The sequence below is a fragment of the Podarcis erhardii genome (genome assembly GCF_964252035.2).
Source record: "Podarcis erhardii genome assembly, chromosome: 2".
Taxonomy (NCBI): domain Eukaryota; kingdom Metazoa; phylum Chordata; class Lepidosauria; order Squamata; family Lacertidae; genus Podarcis; species Podarcis erhardii.
In genome coordinates this window covers 63,415,508-63,431,162 of record NC_138498.1, presented here as the reverse complement: position 1 = coordinate 63,431,162, position 15,655 = coordinate 63,415,508, and the positions used below count along the sequence as shown (strand labels likewise).

The following is a 15,655-nucleotide window of genomic DNA, read 5'->3' as shown; positions in this document are numbered from 1 at the left end:
CTGATGTTTAGTTGGAATCTCCTTTTTTGTAACTTGAATCCATTGGTTCGAGTCCTACCCCCCAGAGCAGGAGAAAACAAGCCTGCTCCCTCCTCCATGTGACAGCCCTTAAGATATTTGAAGATGGCTATCATATCTCCCCTCAGTCTCCTCTTTTCCAGGGTAAACATACCCAGCTCCTTCAAGCACTCCTCATAAGGCTTAGTTTCCAGACCCTTGATCATCTTGGTTGCCCTCCTCTGCACATGTTCCAAATTGTTAACATCCTTCTTAAACTGTGGTGCCTGGAATTGGACACAGTGAGCAAATGGGTAAATGTGGACAGGATTGCAGCATAAATAGGACCAGCTGTAATTTTAAGGGGCTCTAGTACAAATGTCCTCTGGTGGACTCTGATGAGCATACCTGACTGTGGTGGCAATGCTCACATACTGAACTGGACAACCTTTTAATTTCTCACTATGCCCCACAGTGAGACTAGGTCAGCAGCATTTTGGGAAATTAAAAGGGCAGTGAGCTCCAGCTGTGTGGTACTTCTTGTGAGACCCCATATTTTAAAGACTGTCTAGGCTGTAAGTCCTGGAAGACCTGCTCTTTGCCTTACAGGCCTTTTCCCACCTGGCCTGGGAGGGAGGGGCCTTGATTGATTCCAGCTGCAAAAGCTGAGGCTGCTGAAGAGGGCAGAGGCCATCTTGGCTGTCTCTTAGTGAAGACCCAGGTCATGGAGCCGGAGCTTCCACAGCCACCGCCCACCACTGGCAGCAACAGCAGCAGATAGGTTCAATGCTTAATATTTTATTCTCTTACTGATTATGCTGTTTTAAATGTGTATTTATATATGACTTCTTTTAGTGATGTTTTCTTCTGAAATGTTTAAGATAATTGTTTTTGTTAACTTTGCTGCATTCGATGTGCATTCAGTAGTTGAAATCTTTAAGATAATAGGAAACAAAAATATGTAGCTTTGAATGTATACTTTGCATTTGACTTTCTTCAGTGATGTTTTATTCTGGATTGTTTTATTTGAGGTTTTGATATAGGTTGTATAGTGTTTTGAGTCCCCTCTCCCTAAAAAAATATAAAGCTGTATAGAAAGGAAAATAATAATAATAATAATAATAAGAAGAAGAAGAAGAAGAAGAAGAAGAAGAAGAAGAAGAAGAAGAAGAAGAAGAAGAAGAAGTGTGGGGGTTAGGGCAGGTATCAGCAGTGCCCCCTGGCAGGGCATAGTTACCCTAGCAGATGCCCAATGATATGTGGTCGCAGACTCCAACGATGAACTGAAAGGAAAGGAGCCTTTCAGCTCAACAAATGCCCCTGCTGATCTCTGAAACAGTACACTAGTTGGTCAGATGCAGCTGACAAAGGATTCCTCATTGCTTGTTTTGGAGTCGGGACAGAGTTGTGTGTCAAAAAGCTAGCCTGCTCTTGATTTTTCACAACACTGACAACAATTCCCTCATGGGTGACTCATTGGTTTCATCAACATCAGGCAGAGAAGCATGGATTCCTCCAGGCTAGCTTAGGGGTGATAGGGGCCATTGCATTTTGGTCCTAGCTATCATTCTGAAGTGTTCCTGCTGGAAATGAAAGGAGCGTTTCTGCAAATATTCAAAATTTGCCAGCATTTCAGATTTTGGCTTTCCAGTTTGCTTCTGAAATGTAAATGTTGACTTTGAAATGCAAGTGCTTTATTATGTGTTTATCACATTTATGGCCTGCCCTTTCCCCAAGGAGCTCAGGGACTTCATGCCCTGTTTGTCTTTACGCAGAAAGCATCTTACTGGCCACCGTATAACACCAGTCTGCTAGCTGAAGATAATTTGGTCTGGTCTAGCAAGGCTCTTCTTACTGCCTTAGGGCAGTATCCAATTATATCCTTACAACAACCCAATGAGGTAAGTTAGTCTGACAGGTGCAGTGACTGGCTCAATGGTCACCTGGTGAGCTTCAGGGCTGACTGGAGATTTAAATGCAGCTTTTCCCCCTTGCCCAAATCCATTGCTCTAACTACTTCACAATACTGTAATCATTTAATGGGGTTTCATTGACTAAATTCCATCAATTGAAATACTGCTAAATGCAAATAAGCCACACCTGTCAAATATAGAGAGCTAATAAATAACACTGTATGCCAAATGCCCTAAATTACAATTTTAGGTCTACGAGTGCTTCTCTGGCTGAATGCAACAATGGGGTGTGGCACATCATTTGGGAGTCAGAACCAATCAAAACAATACCAAACAAAAGTACAACCAAGAGATACTTAACCATGAGATACACTGATCCAGGCTTCCATACACATATTCCTAGCAGGATGAGGACCCTTATGCACAAATTCAGTGACTCTTTCCAGTCCAGTGTTTTTGAACCTATCTGTGGTTTGAGAGGGGGGAAACAGAGGGCTGGGTTTAGTCTTCGTCCCAAACCTCCTAATCAGCATAGTGGCACAATTACTGGATGTTTCAGGGTGGTGGTGGGGCTCTCTATACACACAGTCGAAGCTTTTGTGCATATGCATAGACAGATCAGGTCCCATATTTATCATTGTAAACAAAACCCTTAAGGTTACTGTAAAGGAAAGATGCTTCCTCCCACTTACTTCCCATTTTGCTAATGCTGACCAATCTGAAAATTCACCAAGGAAGGTAAAGGGGGTCCTTGGCCTGTGCTTCCATCCCCATGTCAGCCTTTTCTTTAACCGCAAGCTGTGCAGAGCTTCACCTAACTAGTTCATTAGTGAACCCAGAGCAAACAATATATAATAAGAACATAAGGCAACTCCTGCAGGATGGGACCCAAAGGCCTCTCTGACATACTGCACCTCCTGTTCCTTTAATGACCATGTGCTCTGCCATTCCTATAGCGTTTGTGTCAAGAAATAACTACAGTGGTACCTCAGGTTAAGTACTTAATTCGTTCTTAATTCGTACTTAACCTGAAGCACCACTTTAGATAATGGGGCTTCCTGCTGCTGCTGCGCCGCCGGAGCACAATTTCTGTTCTCATCCTGAAGCAAAGTTCTTAACCTGAGGTACTATTTCTGGGTTAGTGGAGTCTGTAACCTGAAGCGTATGTAACCTGAAGCGTATGTAACCTGAGGTACCACTGTATGTCCTGGTGGTTCTCTCCATTTCACCAGATTTCCATTATGCTACTATTCCTATGTTCCCCTTTAACACCAAACACCCCAGCTCCCTCATCTCGTATTGGAGGCTTCTATCATTACCATATAAAAGCGGTTACTTCTGCAGATGTTTGCCATGAGCATTTCCCTCTACAGATCCTTGGCCGGCTATTAAGCCCTGCTATGCACTCATTGCCTAGTTCTGCCCTGTTCCCCATCTGAATGATTTGGATTTCTATCCTCATCCTCCCAGCTCACACCAGCTTTTCCCCAGGGGTCGGTTTAAAAGCTCCCTCTGCAGCATTTTTATATTTGTTCCACGATAAGAGAGGCCAGAGAAGTTTACTAGTTTGCAAGCAGGAATGGGAGAGGACTTTGGTTCAGTTCACATGTTAATACAAACCTGCCTGATTTACACTTCTCTAAACAATATTCAAATGGAAACACAGCAATCCTTCAGATTTTGTGATGCAGTTCTCCAACTTAAAAAAATGCATATTAGAGGAAAGTGTGCATAAAAATGAATACATTGGTGTAAACAGCACACAGAAATGCATCATCTTAGGAGGAAATGTGTGCAAAGTTTATTAGGTGCGCTAAAATGGATTTTTTTTATTTAAAAAATGTAAATTGATGTGGAAATTTGGTGAACTGGAGTTAATGCTAGAAATTGAGAAAGCAAGTGAAACCGAAAGTGATCTATCCGTCCATCCCTACTCACAAGAGATCCTTTCTGATTGTTGTCCATGACAACATAGGCAAAGCTCACCTATATGAAGGGTTAACCCTTTAAATGGGGCATCACAATGCAGCTGCACCTCCCCTCCCCATCTACGACTGGTGAGTTTTCGTGACACACACGCCTTTGCTCATTTGCTTCTTTTTTTTTTAACTAAAAAAACTAGGAATTTCCTAACTTGTGGTCATTTCAGAAAAAGGAGAAGTTCCCACTCCAAAGAGAGAAACAGACTCGGAGAACGCACAACTGAAAAAAGCTTAGCAGCATTTTCTGCCTCATCTATCTCTCTTTCTCCTAAAGAAGATCCACTGGACCAAAGCCCTGGCACGATTCTAATACCACAGCACACCTGTCCTGTGCAGGATGGGCACGTTTATTCCAGGGCCAGTGGGCCCAGCCATCCTGATGCTCTTGGTAGCAGCTGATATCTGGCATGGTAGGTTTGCTTTTTGTCTATTGCATGGACACCAGGGTAGCTTTGGGCGGCTCACGAATGGTCTAGAAAATGTTGCATAGTATAAGGGAGCTCCTTATATCAGTACGCATTAGAAACAGCTCTGAATTATTACAATAACTGTAATGTTATCTGTTGAACCTGCATGATTCTGTCAAAGTTTGTTCTTTTTCCACCATTACTTGGGATTTGGTCGCCAGTTCATATTTGTGTCATATTTCAGAAGTTGTTTTTAAGATTGGCTTCACTTTTCCATAGTTAGGTTATATCAGCCTTTTGTCCACAAATTGAATACTCGGCTATGAAGTTTATTCCCCACCGCCCCGTACGATAGTTCTAAAAAGTGGCTCTAGAATTTCTCACAGTCTGAATGGTAGGCATACTGTGGAGATTACATAAACTGACTCGGTGTGCGTTCTCGGAGAGGATGAAGTCCATCAATGTTGCATAATTTCTCATTTTATTTAATATATTCATGTACTGTTTCATACTTAAGACAGTCTCTAAGCAGTTTAAGATGGTCTCTAAGATCAGAGACTAGGTTTACGCTCAAGAAAGAGAACTGAATTTAATACTTCCCATCTGCTAGTGACCAGAGGTTTTCTTTGTCAGACATCTAATCATGTTTGTTCTTATTTGTTGTTTTTTAAATAGCTAACCACTGGACTAGGGCCAGAGTCAATTCATTATATCTTTATATGTTTTTAAATTAATAAATTAGAGAGGATCTTGGAAGGTGCCCAGTGGTTAAGGCATGGGATGTCTACTCAGTCCCAAGTTTTCCCAAACCCTACAATTCAAAGTGCTGCAGCTCTTTGCAGCTCAGGACCTCAGTACTTCAAGGACAGCCACAGGGAGAGATTCAGGTAGGTAGCCATGTTGGTCTGACGCAGTCAAAAGAAATAAAATAAAAATAAAAAATTGCCCAGTAGCACCTTAGAGACCAGCTAAGTTAGTTCTGAAGAAGTATGCATGCACACAAAAGCTTATACCCAGAATGTACTTAGTTGGTCTCTAAGGTGCTACTGGACAATTTTTTTATTTATTTAACCTCTGGGAGACTGAACCAACCTGGACCCTGCATTCATCGTCTGAGGTCCTTCACCATGTATCTTCTCTGAGGGAGGTGTATAGGGTGACAACATGAGAACAGGCCTTCTGGGATTCTCTCCCCAGGGAAGCATTCCTGGCACCATCATGGTCAGTTTTTAAGCATTTATCCAGTCCTGAGGTTCCTAAATTGGGGTGGGGTGGGGGTGGAAGAAGCTAGTTACTGTAGGTCTGTGGCCTCATTCTTGTGCTCATCCTTTTAAGAGGGGCGTGCATAGGATTTGCTCTCTCTCTCTCTCTCTATATATATATATATGGATAAGCACTTCAAGTCCTCTGTTATTGCTGCTTTTATATTTGGCTTTAATTTTGTTTCGTTTCGTTGGTTTAATGTTTTTATCCTGTAAGTCACTTGCAGACACTTCGGTGTAAAAAGCAACTAATACATTTAATAATAGTGAATAACCACAACAGATTTTTTTTCTGCTTAACTGACTTATTTCCCTTCAACTTTCTATGAATATCACTCTTCCATCTTGTTCTTATTCCCATCCCTTCCACATGCACACTTAAAAAAACAAACAACCCCATAGTTTCTAAATTTTTGCTTCCACCAAAGAAAGAAAGCTTCCGGTCACAGAATTCTGCATATTTATTGCTTGTGAATAAATAGTGCACATCAATAATGCACACAATTGTAGATGGCCTCAAAAGGCAGATGCAATCAAAGGTTTGCTGCGAAAGAGAGTAGCATTCATATGCCACCTTTAGGGTGCAACCTATCCAAGTTGGCTCCTAATACTGTAGCAGCAGCAACAAAAAAAGCTAAGAACAATGTGGGCAGCAATATAACCAAATCATTACTGTATAAGCTGGAAAACTTTTTGGTTAAGGTGGAAAACTTCAACACAAGCCAAAATGTGATTGTTCTGGTTTAGCGTCCAAATGTAATTGCAAACAGCAGGGTGAAAGAGTTATGTGCCTGGTTGAAATGGCTTCACTGGAAGAGAGGGTGGGGGGTGGAAATGGGCCGGCAGGACAGTAACTGAAGGTCACTTATGCAATGTGGTAATGTGGTAAAGTGATAGCCAGAAGTTACTGAAAGTATAAAGGAAGTAGGGGAGGAACAGGGTCAGTGACGTTTTCTGAAAGTTCATGAGAAAATTCATTCTCATCAGCTTAAGAAATGGCAGCAAATATATTTATCCGTATTTTGAATAAACTGCAGAAGCTGACTATACATTCTCATTGACTGAATGACACCAGTATAGCTGAATATCACAAGTTGTGTGCATATACACTAATAATAGTTAATACAGTTGGTCTACAAAGTATAACCTTAAGCTTGTAAGAAGAGTTAACTACATAAATACCCCAAAGTCAGCTTCTGCCCCTATCCCAATTCTGAGTAGGCAAGGAATGTAATATCCTCTGTATGCTTTTGATGTGCCCCGCTTCTAAGCAGGAGAGATCAGTGGGACTATGAAGACATTCACTTCCTCCCCAACCCCACCCTTTCTGCCCCAGCTGGCCGGTTTTGAGGTTAGCAAGGTGGCTCCTTTTCAGGATCCTTCACACCTGGTGTTTCCGAGCCCCGCTTTAATATCCTTTGGCATCAGAAACAGGAAAGGGTAGCAATAGATCTCTGTGTGCTCTCCTTTTCTCAGGGAGCATGGGCAAAGATGTTTCCATCTTCTCTAATGCTGTCCCCTCCTTGGGCTGTCTCCTCCCCCTCTAATGCTGTCCCCTCCCCCTCGATGTGCACTCATCCCAAGAAGACTGATGTGTGTAAACTCTCCCTGCCTCACCCATGCCTCTGAATTCTGAGAGCCAGCGCTTTTTTTCAGGGGGTACTCAAGCATACACAATATTGGCACCTTTTGTTATTGTTAAAAAGTGTGGCACTTAGTGTAACAACTTCATGGTGAGTACCAGCACCCATTTTTCTAGGGAAAAAGCACTGCTGAGAGCTAATATATAGTCAACTCGTAGCTGGAACAAGGATGTTTTATTTCCCTCTGGAACCAAAGGCCAATTCATATATAAACCCTCCGACGGATGGAGGGATATCTGAAGAGTCTGGACCAGATGACAATAAATCATATTGCTCCTCCACTTAACAATGACTGAGTCACCAGTATCTCACATAGTCACTCTCTATTCCATACCACCTAAAGTCAATCATAAATTTAAAAATTACTCTGTTTCTGACTATGGCCATGAGAACAGGTGTTCCACAGTTAAGGAGCAGAGGCAATTCCCAGTTAGGGAGGGGGAGAGACTGGCCACCTTCTACTCCTGCAAGCCACCCAACATTTTGATGTTCTTGCAATCCCCTGATGTAGCATCACTCCACAGTGGAAATGTAAAACTGGCAGGTGTGCTGGTGCAGGTGTGCGGGAGCCTCCAACTCAATTCCCAATGCCGGCGGGTCACTTCCTGGGTGCTGAGCATTGGGCAGATGTCTGCACATGATGGCAGGCATGCTACCATCCCTGGTTGAGGGCAAGGCACCAAGAATCCCGCTCCGCGCAGTCCTGATTTGCTGCATAGATAGTAAACTTAATGATTGCATTCTCAATCATTCATCAAGGTTTTAATGTAACATGAAGTGGAGGAAATTATTAGGATTTACATATGCTTAGGATTGCAGCGTGCACACAAAATTGAGAGAAGTTTGGGGCATGGGACAGAAGGGCAGGGCGAAGTGAGATAGCATTGTCCTGGGAACATTCCTGCCATCACAGAGCCTTCAAAACTAGTACAGGTCTATGCACCTGATTTCTCAAGAGTCAACAGCTAGAAAGGTTTTGGTACTGTTAAAAGGAAATGCAAAATGGATCCATTCTTCTGCATGAGAAACGTGCGGTGCCTAGTAGATTTTGTTATTCATTAGGCTTTTGCCCCACCTTTCTGCCAACATTGACCTAAGGTCAGTGCTTTCTTTCTGTGGGGACACAGGGGTACGCATACCCCTAAACATTTTGTGAATCTTTGTACTTTTGTCCATTTACTGTATTTATTTTTCCTGATTTGAACTATAAAATGGTGATTTTCTTGAGGCAAAATGAGAGTACCCCTACCTTAAACATTTTTTTTAGAAAAAAAGCACTGCCTAAGGCAGTTGCACAAAAAATGAAAATAGGTGTGTGTGTGTGTGTGAGAGAGAGAGAGAGAGAGAGAGAGAGAGAGAGAGAGAGAAATACAAAAAAGAAATACAGATAAAAGCACTATGAAATTCCCAGAGTAAACAGAGTTGCTGATTAGTAAAACAGAAGAATTAAAAAACCTCTTCACCTAAACTCCTGGTGATTTTTTTTTAATAAAAAAAGACATTTATTTAAAAGTTATAATACAGCTTTGTCTGCTGCCATAATCCAGTGATACCTTGGGTTAAGTACTTAATTCATTCCGGAGGTCTGTTCTTAACTTGAAACTGTTCTTAACCTGAAGCACCACTTTAGCTAATGGGGCCTCCTGCTGCTGCTGCTGCACCACCGGAGCACGATTTCTGTTCTCATCCTGAAGCAAAGTTCTTAACCCGAGGTACTATTTCTGGGTTAGTGGAGTCTGTAACCTGAAGCGTATGTAACCTGAAGCGTATGTAACCCGAGGTACCACTGTATCACAGAATGATCACTCCAATCTTCAATCCCACATCACTTTCATGTTGGCTCGCCGAAAACCTTCCGTAGAAACCCAGCTACCAATCTGGTTTACTAGACATTTTGACTTCTAAAAAGTCTTTGTTTCTTAAAACTATACACTCTGGGGGCTGAGCATATTTCTCCAGAGAAGGAGTTCGATATTCTTTTTGGCGGGAGGCATTAAGGAATCTTCCCCATCCCTGATCACTCTAATCAGGGTGACATTTTGTCAAGTGCTTCCATTTCAGAGGAACGTTCATTTTCTGGCAGTCCTGGCACTAAAGCAAGTTGCTGGAAAAAGACTGTCCTTCCCACACATGTTGCATGCACAAGCGCTGTATGAAATGTGGTTGCAAAAGTGTCACAGCTGGTACTCGTGAACAGCAGCACAAGTCTTCCCCACCATTGCCTCTGCAATTTTATGCACTTTTTCAAAGTCCTGTTTTGTTTTTATTATTTTTTATTTTGCTCTCAAGGCTTAGGCTCACTGTGCCACCACTGTGGAAAAGCACTAATCGAACCCTTAAGATAACCCTTTCCCAAACGTAGCAACCAATCGCTAGCAACTCTCTCTGTATAGAACTATCTCACTGCTTCATGAAAGTTCACCTTCTATCAAAAAGATGGATTCTGAAGTGAACTTTGATCAGGAAAGTGGTGCAGTTAGATTAGATTCTGGACTTGTAGTCTTGCCTGTTTAGATGGTGATTGCGTATTTCTTCATTTACTTCAGAATTAGATAAGCCAGCCATGTTTCCATTCTCGTTTTTTTGTGCCAAAGTCCTGACTTGATAATACCAGCAGACCAGAATTTCTGGCTCTTTATCCAGAATTTGGAAGCTCTTTACTTAAGCTGCACACATACCAGACATTTACAGCACACCGCCACCCAAAGAATCATGGGAGCTGTAGTTTACCACCTCACAAAGCTACAATTCCCAGCAGCCCTAGCAAGTTACCATTCCTAGGATTCTTAGGAGGGGGGATGTGCTTTAATCGTGGCTGACATGTATGGTGTGCAAGCAGCCTTAGTCCAAGTTTAATTTACACAATTTAAGCAGTTTTCAAACTTTGTTGTGGAGAACTCTGGGCTTCCTTAGAACTGTATGAGGGTTTCAATGGCAGCAAACTTCCTGAAAAGAAATGTTACATATTTTCCTCTGAAATGCGCAACCCTTGGGACAGTTTTTACGACAAAAAATTGGTTGTTTTTTACTTGCTTAAGGTCCAGGATAAAGTGCTGCCTTTCAGAAATTCCCCCGGACTTCAATTCCGCCACTGAAATCCTGGTAATGTCTGGAAAAATCAGGACATGTAGCAGTCCTAGAAGGTTGGGGTATTATTTCTAGGGCACGTTCTCAGCTCAGACAAGGCTGCGAAGAAGCTACAGACAAGGCTTTTAAGGAAAATTGATGTAGAAGGAGTATAACGACAACAGTAATGATAATGAGACATAGAATGATTGAAAAGCCCTGTTCTAGACTTGTGTGCCAAGTTGTACAATTAAAACATTACATACTTAGAATAACTAGAAGAGAAAGATGTTGTTAAAATACTGGATTATTTTTTATTTGACAAATTGTGGTGGTGGTTTCAACTTGTTCATTGTGATATTCACACAAGAATGCAACTGAGTCAAAACTGACTCATGTAATTAGATGTGTGCTTTGAGCTTCATCATCATCATCATCATCATCAAGAGTAGATCTATGCCGTTTTTGATACTGTACTATTATACTTCAATTTCTGTTTCTATTCAATTATTATTTATTTGCTACTCCTAACAGTCATAAAATAGGATGGTGATTTCACATCTGTTTTACTATTACATTGAGCTTTGTGAAAGGTACCAGGTTTAAGATCTCTTGTTGTCCCATTAAGGGCATCCTTTTTTATAAAAATCTTGAAATTACTTTGACCTTTTTAGTTATTCATTCATTTAATAAATTGAATAAAAAACCCACTTTTTAGGAGAAGATTCCTCACAAAGCAATGTAGAAAATACAAGATTGAAGCTGCAGTCCCAACCCCCTCTGCATAGGACTAGGTGTATGTGTTCGATTGGACAGAGGTGCCCTAGCCTCTGCCAACCACTGCCCACATATTGATGGCAGTGCCACTCCACCGGAACAGAGCTCCTTGCTTCACCCATCAAACAAGCAGGCGGAAGCACTATTGGTGGAATTCCCCCCCCACACACACACACAAACTAGCAGAAGTTCATAGAAACCCCCCAAATGGGGGCATTAGGCCCGATTTAGGCTTGAACACTGTACCAGCTCCAGGCTGGAGCTTGGATGTAAGCAACAACCGAAACAATGCAAAAATACAATACTAGAATTTTAAAAGATTCTAAAATATATTTAAAAATCTTAAAAATAGTCCATGCAAGACAACAGATATTGCAGCATAAAGCTGAACACTTGTCAAACAGATCAAATAGAAACACCCCTTTTGCATTCTTAGGGATTATAGTGATTAGGGTGTGATCTGGATTTTAATTTCTACATTAATATATTTTGTATGATTTTTATTAGGAATCCACCAAATGTTTTCCCATTTTAATTCGAGGGCAAAAATATATCTACCCCTCATCAAATCTGCTTACTGTTCTTTATTTCCCTTTTGTCATGTTGCTATTTTGTTCGGAGCGTCTTTCTCCTCCTGAGAGTGATCTCAGCAAACCAGAGATCCCACTGTGAACACAATGACCATTTAACCTTAGAATCATAGAGTTGGAAGGGACCCCCAAGGGTCATCTAGTCCAACCCCCTGCAATGGATGAATCTCAGCTAAAGCATCCATGGCAGATGGCCACCCAACCTCTGTTTACAAACCTCCATGGAAGGAGAGTTCCCAGCTTCATGAGGGTGTCACAGAGCTGCATAGCCAGTCAAATTTTGCTGTCTGATGGCATTTCTTGGGGCTTAACACAGTTCAAGTAAAGAAACTCTTCTTTCAGCAACTAAACTAGTTTCCCTAGAGCAGGGATAGGGAACTGGTGGCCCTCCGGATTGGCCCCAGCCAGCATGACCAATTGATGGGAGATGTAGTCCAGCAACATCTCAAGGAATAAACTACTATAAACTAATTGGAGAGGAAAAGTCATAACAACATACTTTAATGGTAGCACTGTAATGTTTAATCAATTAATTAAACAGATTTATTTTAAAATCTTTTTGTAAACCAAAAATGTGTCCCAATTACAGTAATTGAGCAGCAGCTTTTCTGAAAACTTTTTTATTTTAGCATTTTTCATTTTATATAACAAGTAAGAAAAAGTATAATTAAGAGGACCTAAGTACGTATTATTGAGCAGTCACTGCCTCATTATTAATTAAGCTTCTCACTTTAGTTTTTTGTTAAGCTTTATAATTTCTAAATTTATTTAATCATTTGACAATTATTAACATTAATCAACAAAACTGCTCCAGAAAAAATACTTCAGATCATAATATTCTGCAAGAATATAAGACTTGTCATAAAGTTGCAGTGTTTCTTCTAAAAAAAATTAAAACCTATTTGAATTTGCTTTTGCGAAAGGTCATTATTTTCATGACAGCATTGTAAAATAGGGCAACCAGTTTTCTCATAATTTATTTCAATATTCACTTGCAGTTCTCACTCTTAGATGTTATTTTTGCTATTATAGCCGAATCCCAAACTGTATTAAGCCATTATTTAAATAAGGGAGTAATGCAACTTTCCAATTTTGAGCCATTAACATAGTTGCAGCTGTTAAGAGCTGTTAAGGTCTTTCTTTATGATAGGTGGCATATTGTTCAGAAATAGCAATAATGGATCTAAGGGAACTTCATGTCTCAGTATATTTGTTATTATTCTAATAACCATCTTCTAGTCTTTTTGTGCATAATCACATGTCCACCAAATAAAGTAATATGTTCCATTCTGCTTATTGCACTTCCCACATATTTTTGAATAAGATTTATTGCTCTAATAGAGTTTGGATTTGATATCCCACTTTATCACTACCCTAAGGAGTCTCAAAGCAGCTAACATTCTCTTTTCCCTTCCTCCCCCACAACAAACACTCTGTGAGGTGAGTGGGGCTGAGAGACTTCAAAGAAGTGTGACTGGCCCAAGGTCACCCAGTAGCTGCATGTGGGGATGGAGTGGGGATGCGAACCCAGTTCCCCAGATTACGAGTCTACCGCTCATAACCACTACACCACACATAATTGCAGTTATGTTGGTTTATCTATATGAGAGTGTATGCAATTTTAACCAAGAGTTTAATCAATTACTTGACTAACAGCACAACCCTATACTGTACATGTCTAATCAGAAGCAAGTCCCATTTAGATCAGTGGGGCTTGCTGCGATTCAGCTGCAACTTAAAGCTCCTAGGACTGTGCCCTGCAACCCTGGCACTAATGACAAAACTTTATTTGGCAGAAGCTAAACGCAGAACTATGATGCCATGTTGAGATCATTTGAATCAGAGCTAACACACTTCCATGACCCAAGTGTTTTCTTATTTTACTTTTTTAACCTAACATTGAAAGAAAGCCAGAATTCATTTTCAGTGGATTGCCACGAGTGTGACAAGAACATTTGACATAGTAATCTTGGGCTTGTTTTCAATCTGGAGTAAAGTGCAAAAAGCAGAAGTGGAAGAACAAGAATACCAAGGGGTTAAACAGCAGCAATGAGGAGTGGGAAGAAGAGAGAGGAGCCACAGAACCCAGAGCAGAGACAACCATCTTCAATGTGTTTCCTCTGTTATTGAAGGGCACTTCAGAGTCCGTCTCCCCGCAACTATTATTCACAATGCCTTCCTCAGCACATTTGAGGTGCTGATTCACTTCTCACTTCCTCATCCTTGTATTATAAATATGAACAGTTCAAAAGAACTTGCTGACGCTGCAAAAAAGGCAATTGGCTTCAGCCACAGTAAAAGCCTGAAGATGCTCTGTTCTTTCTTTCACCTCCCATCTCATTCAGCCTGAGGAAGAAGCCAATTTGGATCCTTAATAAGAAAGCTGGCATCTGGGGCTCGGACGGCCAGATGGAAAAGAATACAGGCCTCCTGCACCTTTCACTCTCCCTTTGGCACAACTATTAAAGGTGCAGGAGCTCTGCCCACCCCAATGTACAGTGGAACCTTGAGTTGTGGACGTAATCTGTCCCAGAGGCATGTCCGCAACTCCAAGCATTTGCATCCAGAAGCGCTGAGGCTGCGCATGTGCGAGGTGTGATTTAGCGCTTCTGCGGAAGCAGCGAAACCTGGAAGTAACCGTTCTGGTATTTCCGGGTTGCCGTGGGACGCAACTTGAAAAGACGTAACCTAAAGTGGACGCAACATGAGGTATGACTAGATCCAAATGTCAGATCCATTGTAAAAAAAAATTCAGCACACAGAAGCCCCTGTAGACAAAACCCCCGACTTTCAGTCATTTGGAATTAAAACCTGTGATTCACAAGGCAGCTGCGGCAACACAATAAACCAACACCGTTGATTAATCTATAATAAATAAATAATAAATTTTTATTTATACCCTGCCCTTCCAGGTTCAGAAAACCGGGCTCAGGGCAGCTAACAACAAATTTAAAACACTTAATTGATGCAACAAAAAACAGCATAAAATACAGTATAAAATGTGAATAACAATAAATTCAAACTCTAGGAGTGCTTAATATCTTTCTATTTCTGTCTTGCCACAATCCATGCAATGAAACTTCTGACTACACAGCCTATGCCAGATGATGAGTACATATGCCTGGCCTATTCAGGAAGAGCTGCTAGGAGAAAACAGAGGATTGTGTTTGCATACCATATGGATGTTTTTCAGAGTACCAGAGCCTTATCTGGGCTGCAGTCTGGCAAGGCAAAGAAGTCACAGGGCTCACCGCTGGCTTCATTTATTTTACTCATTTCAGAACAAATGGGTGCAAGTTGTTTGGTTGTAAGTCACTTAGGGTTGCCTTGGGCAAGATAAAGCGACTAACAAATTTAATAAATAATAAAAAGATTTGCCAATGGTACCTGAAGATACATAGGCTGCTCACTGTCTTTCTTCTTTCTAGGCTCAGCCTCTCCTACCATCAGCCCTAATCTCCCCACTGTGATTGTGGACAAGGGAGACCCGGTAAGCTTGCATTGCTCCGGGAATTCTAGTGTGGAGTGGGTCGGCATAAGGAATGAGTCTAACATCGTGGTGTACACCAATGGCACCCTCTACATACCCAAGGCCAGTTACAAGGAAAAGAAAAACTACCAGTGTGCTTATGTTAACCGTACCAGTGAGGAAACAGCATCTGTATCTCTCTGTGTAAAAGGTAACCAGACTGTTCTTTTCTACTTCATTCAGTTTCACTCTCTGTTCCCACTCTATGCTTCCAAAATATCAGACAAGGGCTATGCACTTAGGGAAACCCTTTGGGGGCACTGACTCCATGTAGCTAACAACGGTTTGAAAAGGAAGAGTGGGGCAGTTTCTCCTAGAGACCTCCCTCTGTCCCCAACCCTCTGCAGCCAGCTTGCTGTACAGGCGCAGTCTCTCCTCATGATTTGAAACTGTATCTATACAGCAGGCTCCCCTCCATAGATGTTTCCCTCAATGCATGAATGTCTGCTGGTTACCATAACAAGTGGATGGTAGAGGAGCATAGAAGGC

The 15,655-nt window shown here is 41.4% G+C and overlaps 1 protein-coding gene across 1 annotated transcript in view; it reads left to right on the top strand.

The window, feature by feature from the left end:
* Nucleotides 1-4,059: 4,059 nt before the first annotated feature.
* The window catches only part of CSF1R (colony stimulating factor 1 receptor), a 36,029-nt gene continuing 24,433 nt past the window's right edge, over nt 4,060-15,655 (top strand). Inside the window, exons 1-2 of the mRNA XM_081851381.1 lie at nt 4,060-4,302; nt 15,066-15,317. Of these exons, the coding sequence (XP_081707507.1) occupies nt 4,230-4,302; nt 15,066-15,317 (325 nt within the window). The 5' untranslated portion in view covers nt 4,060-4,229. The remainder of the gene's footprint in view (nt 4,303-15,065; nt 15,318-15,655) is intronic.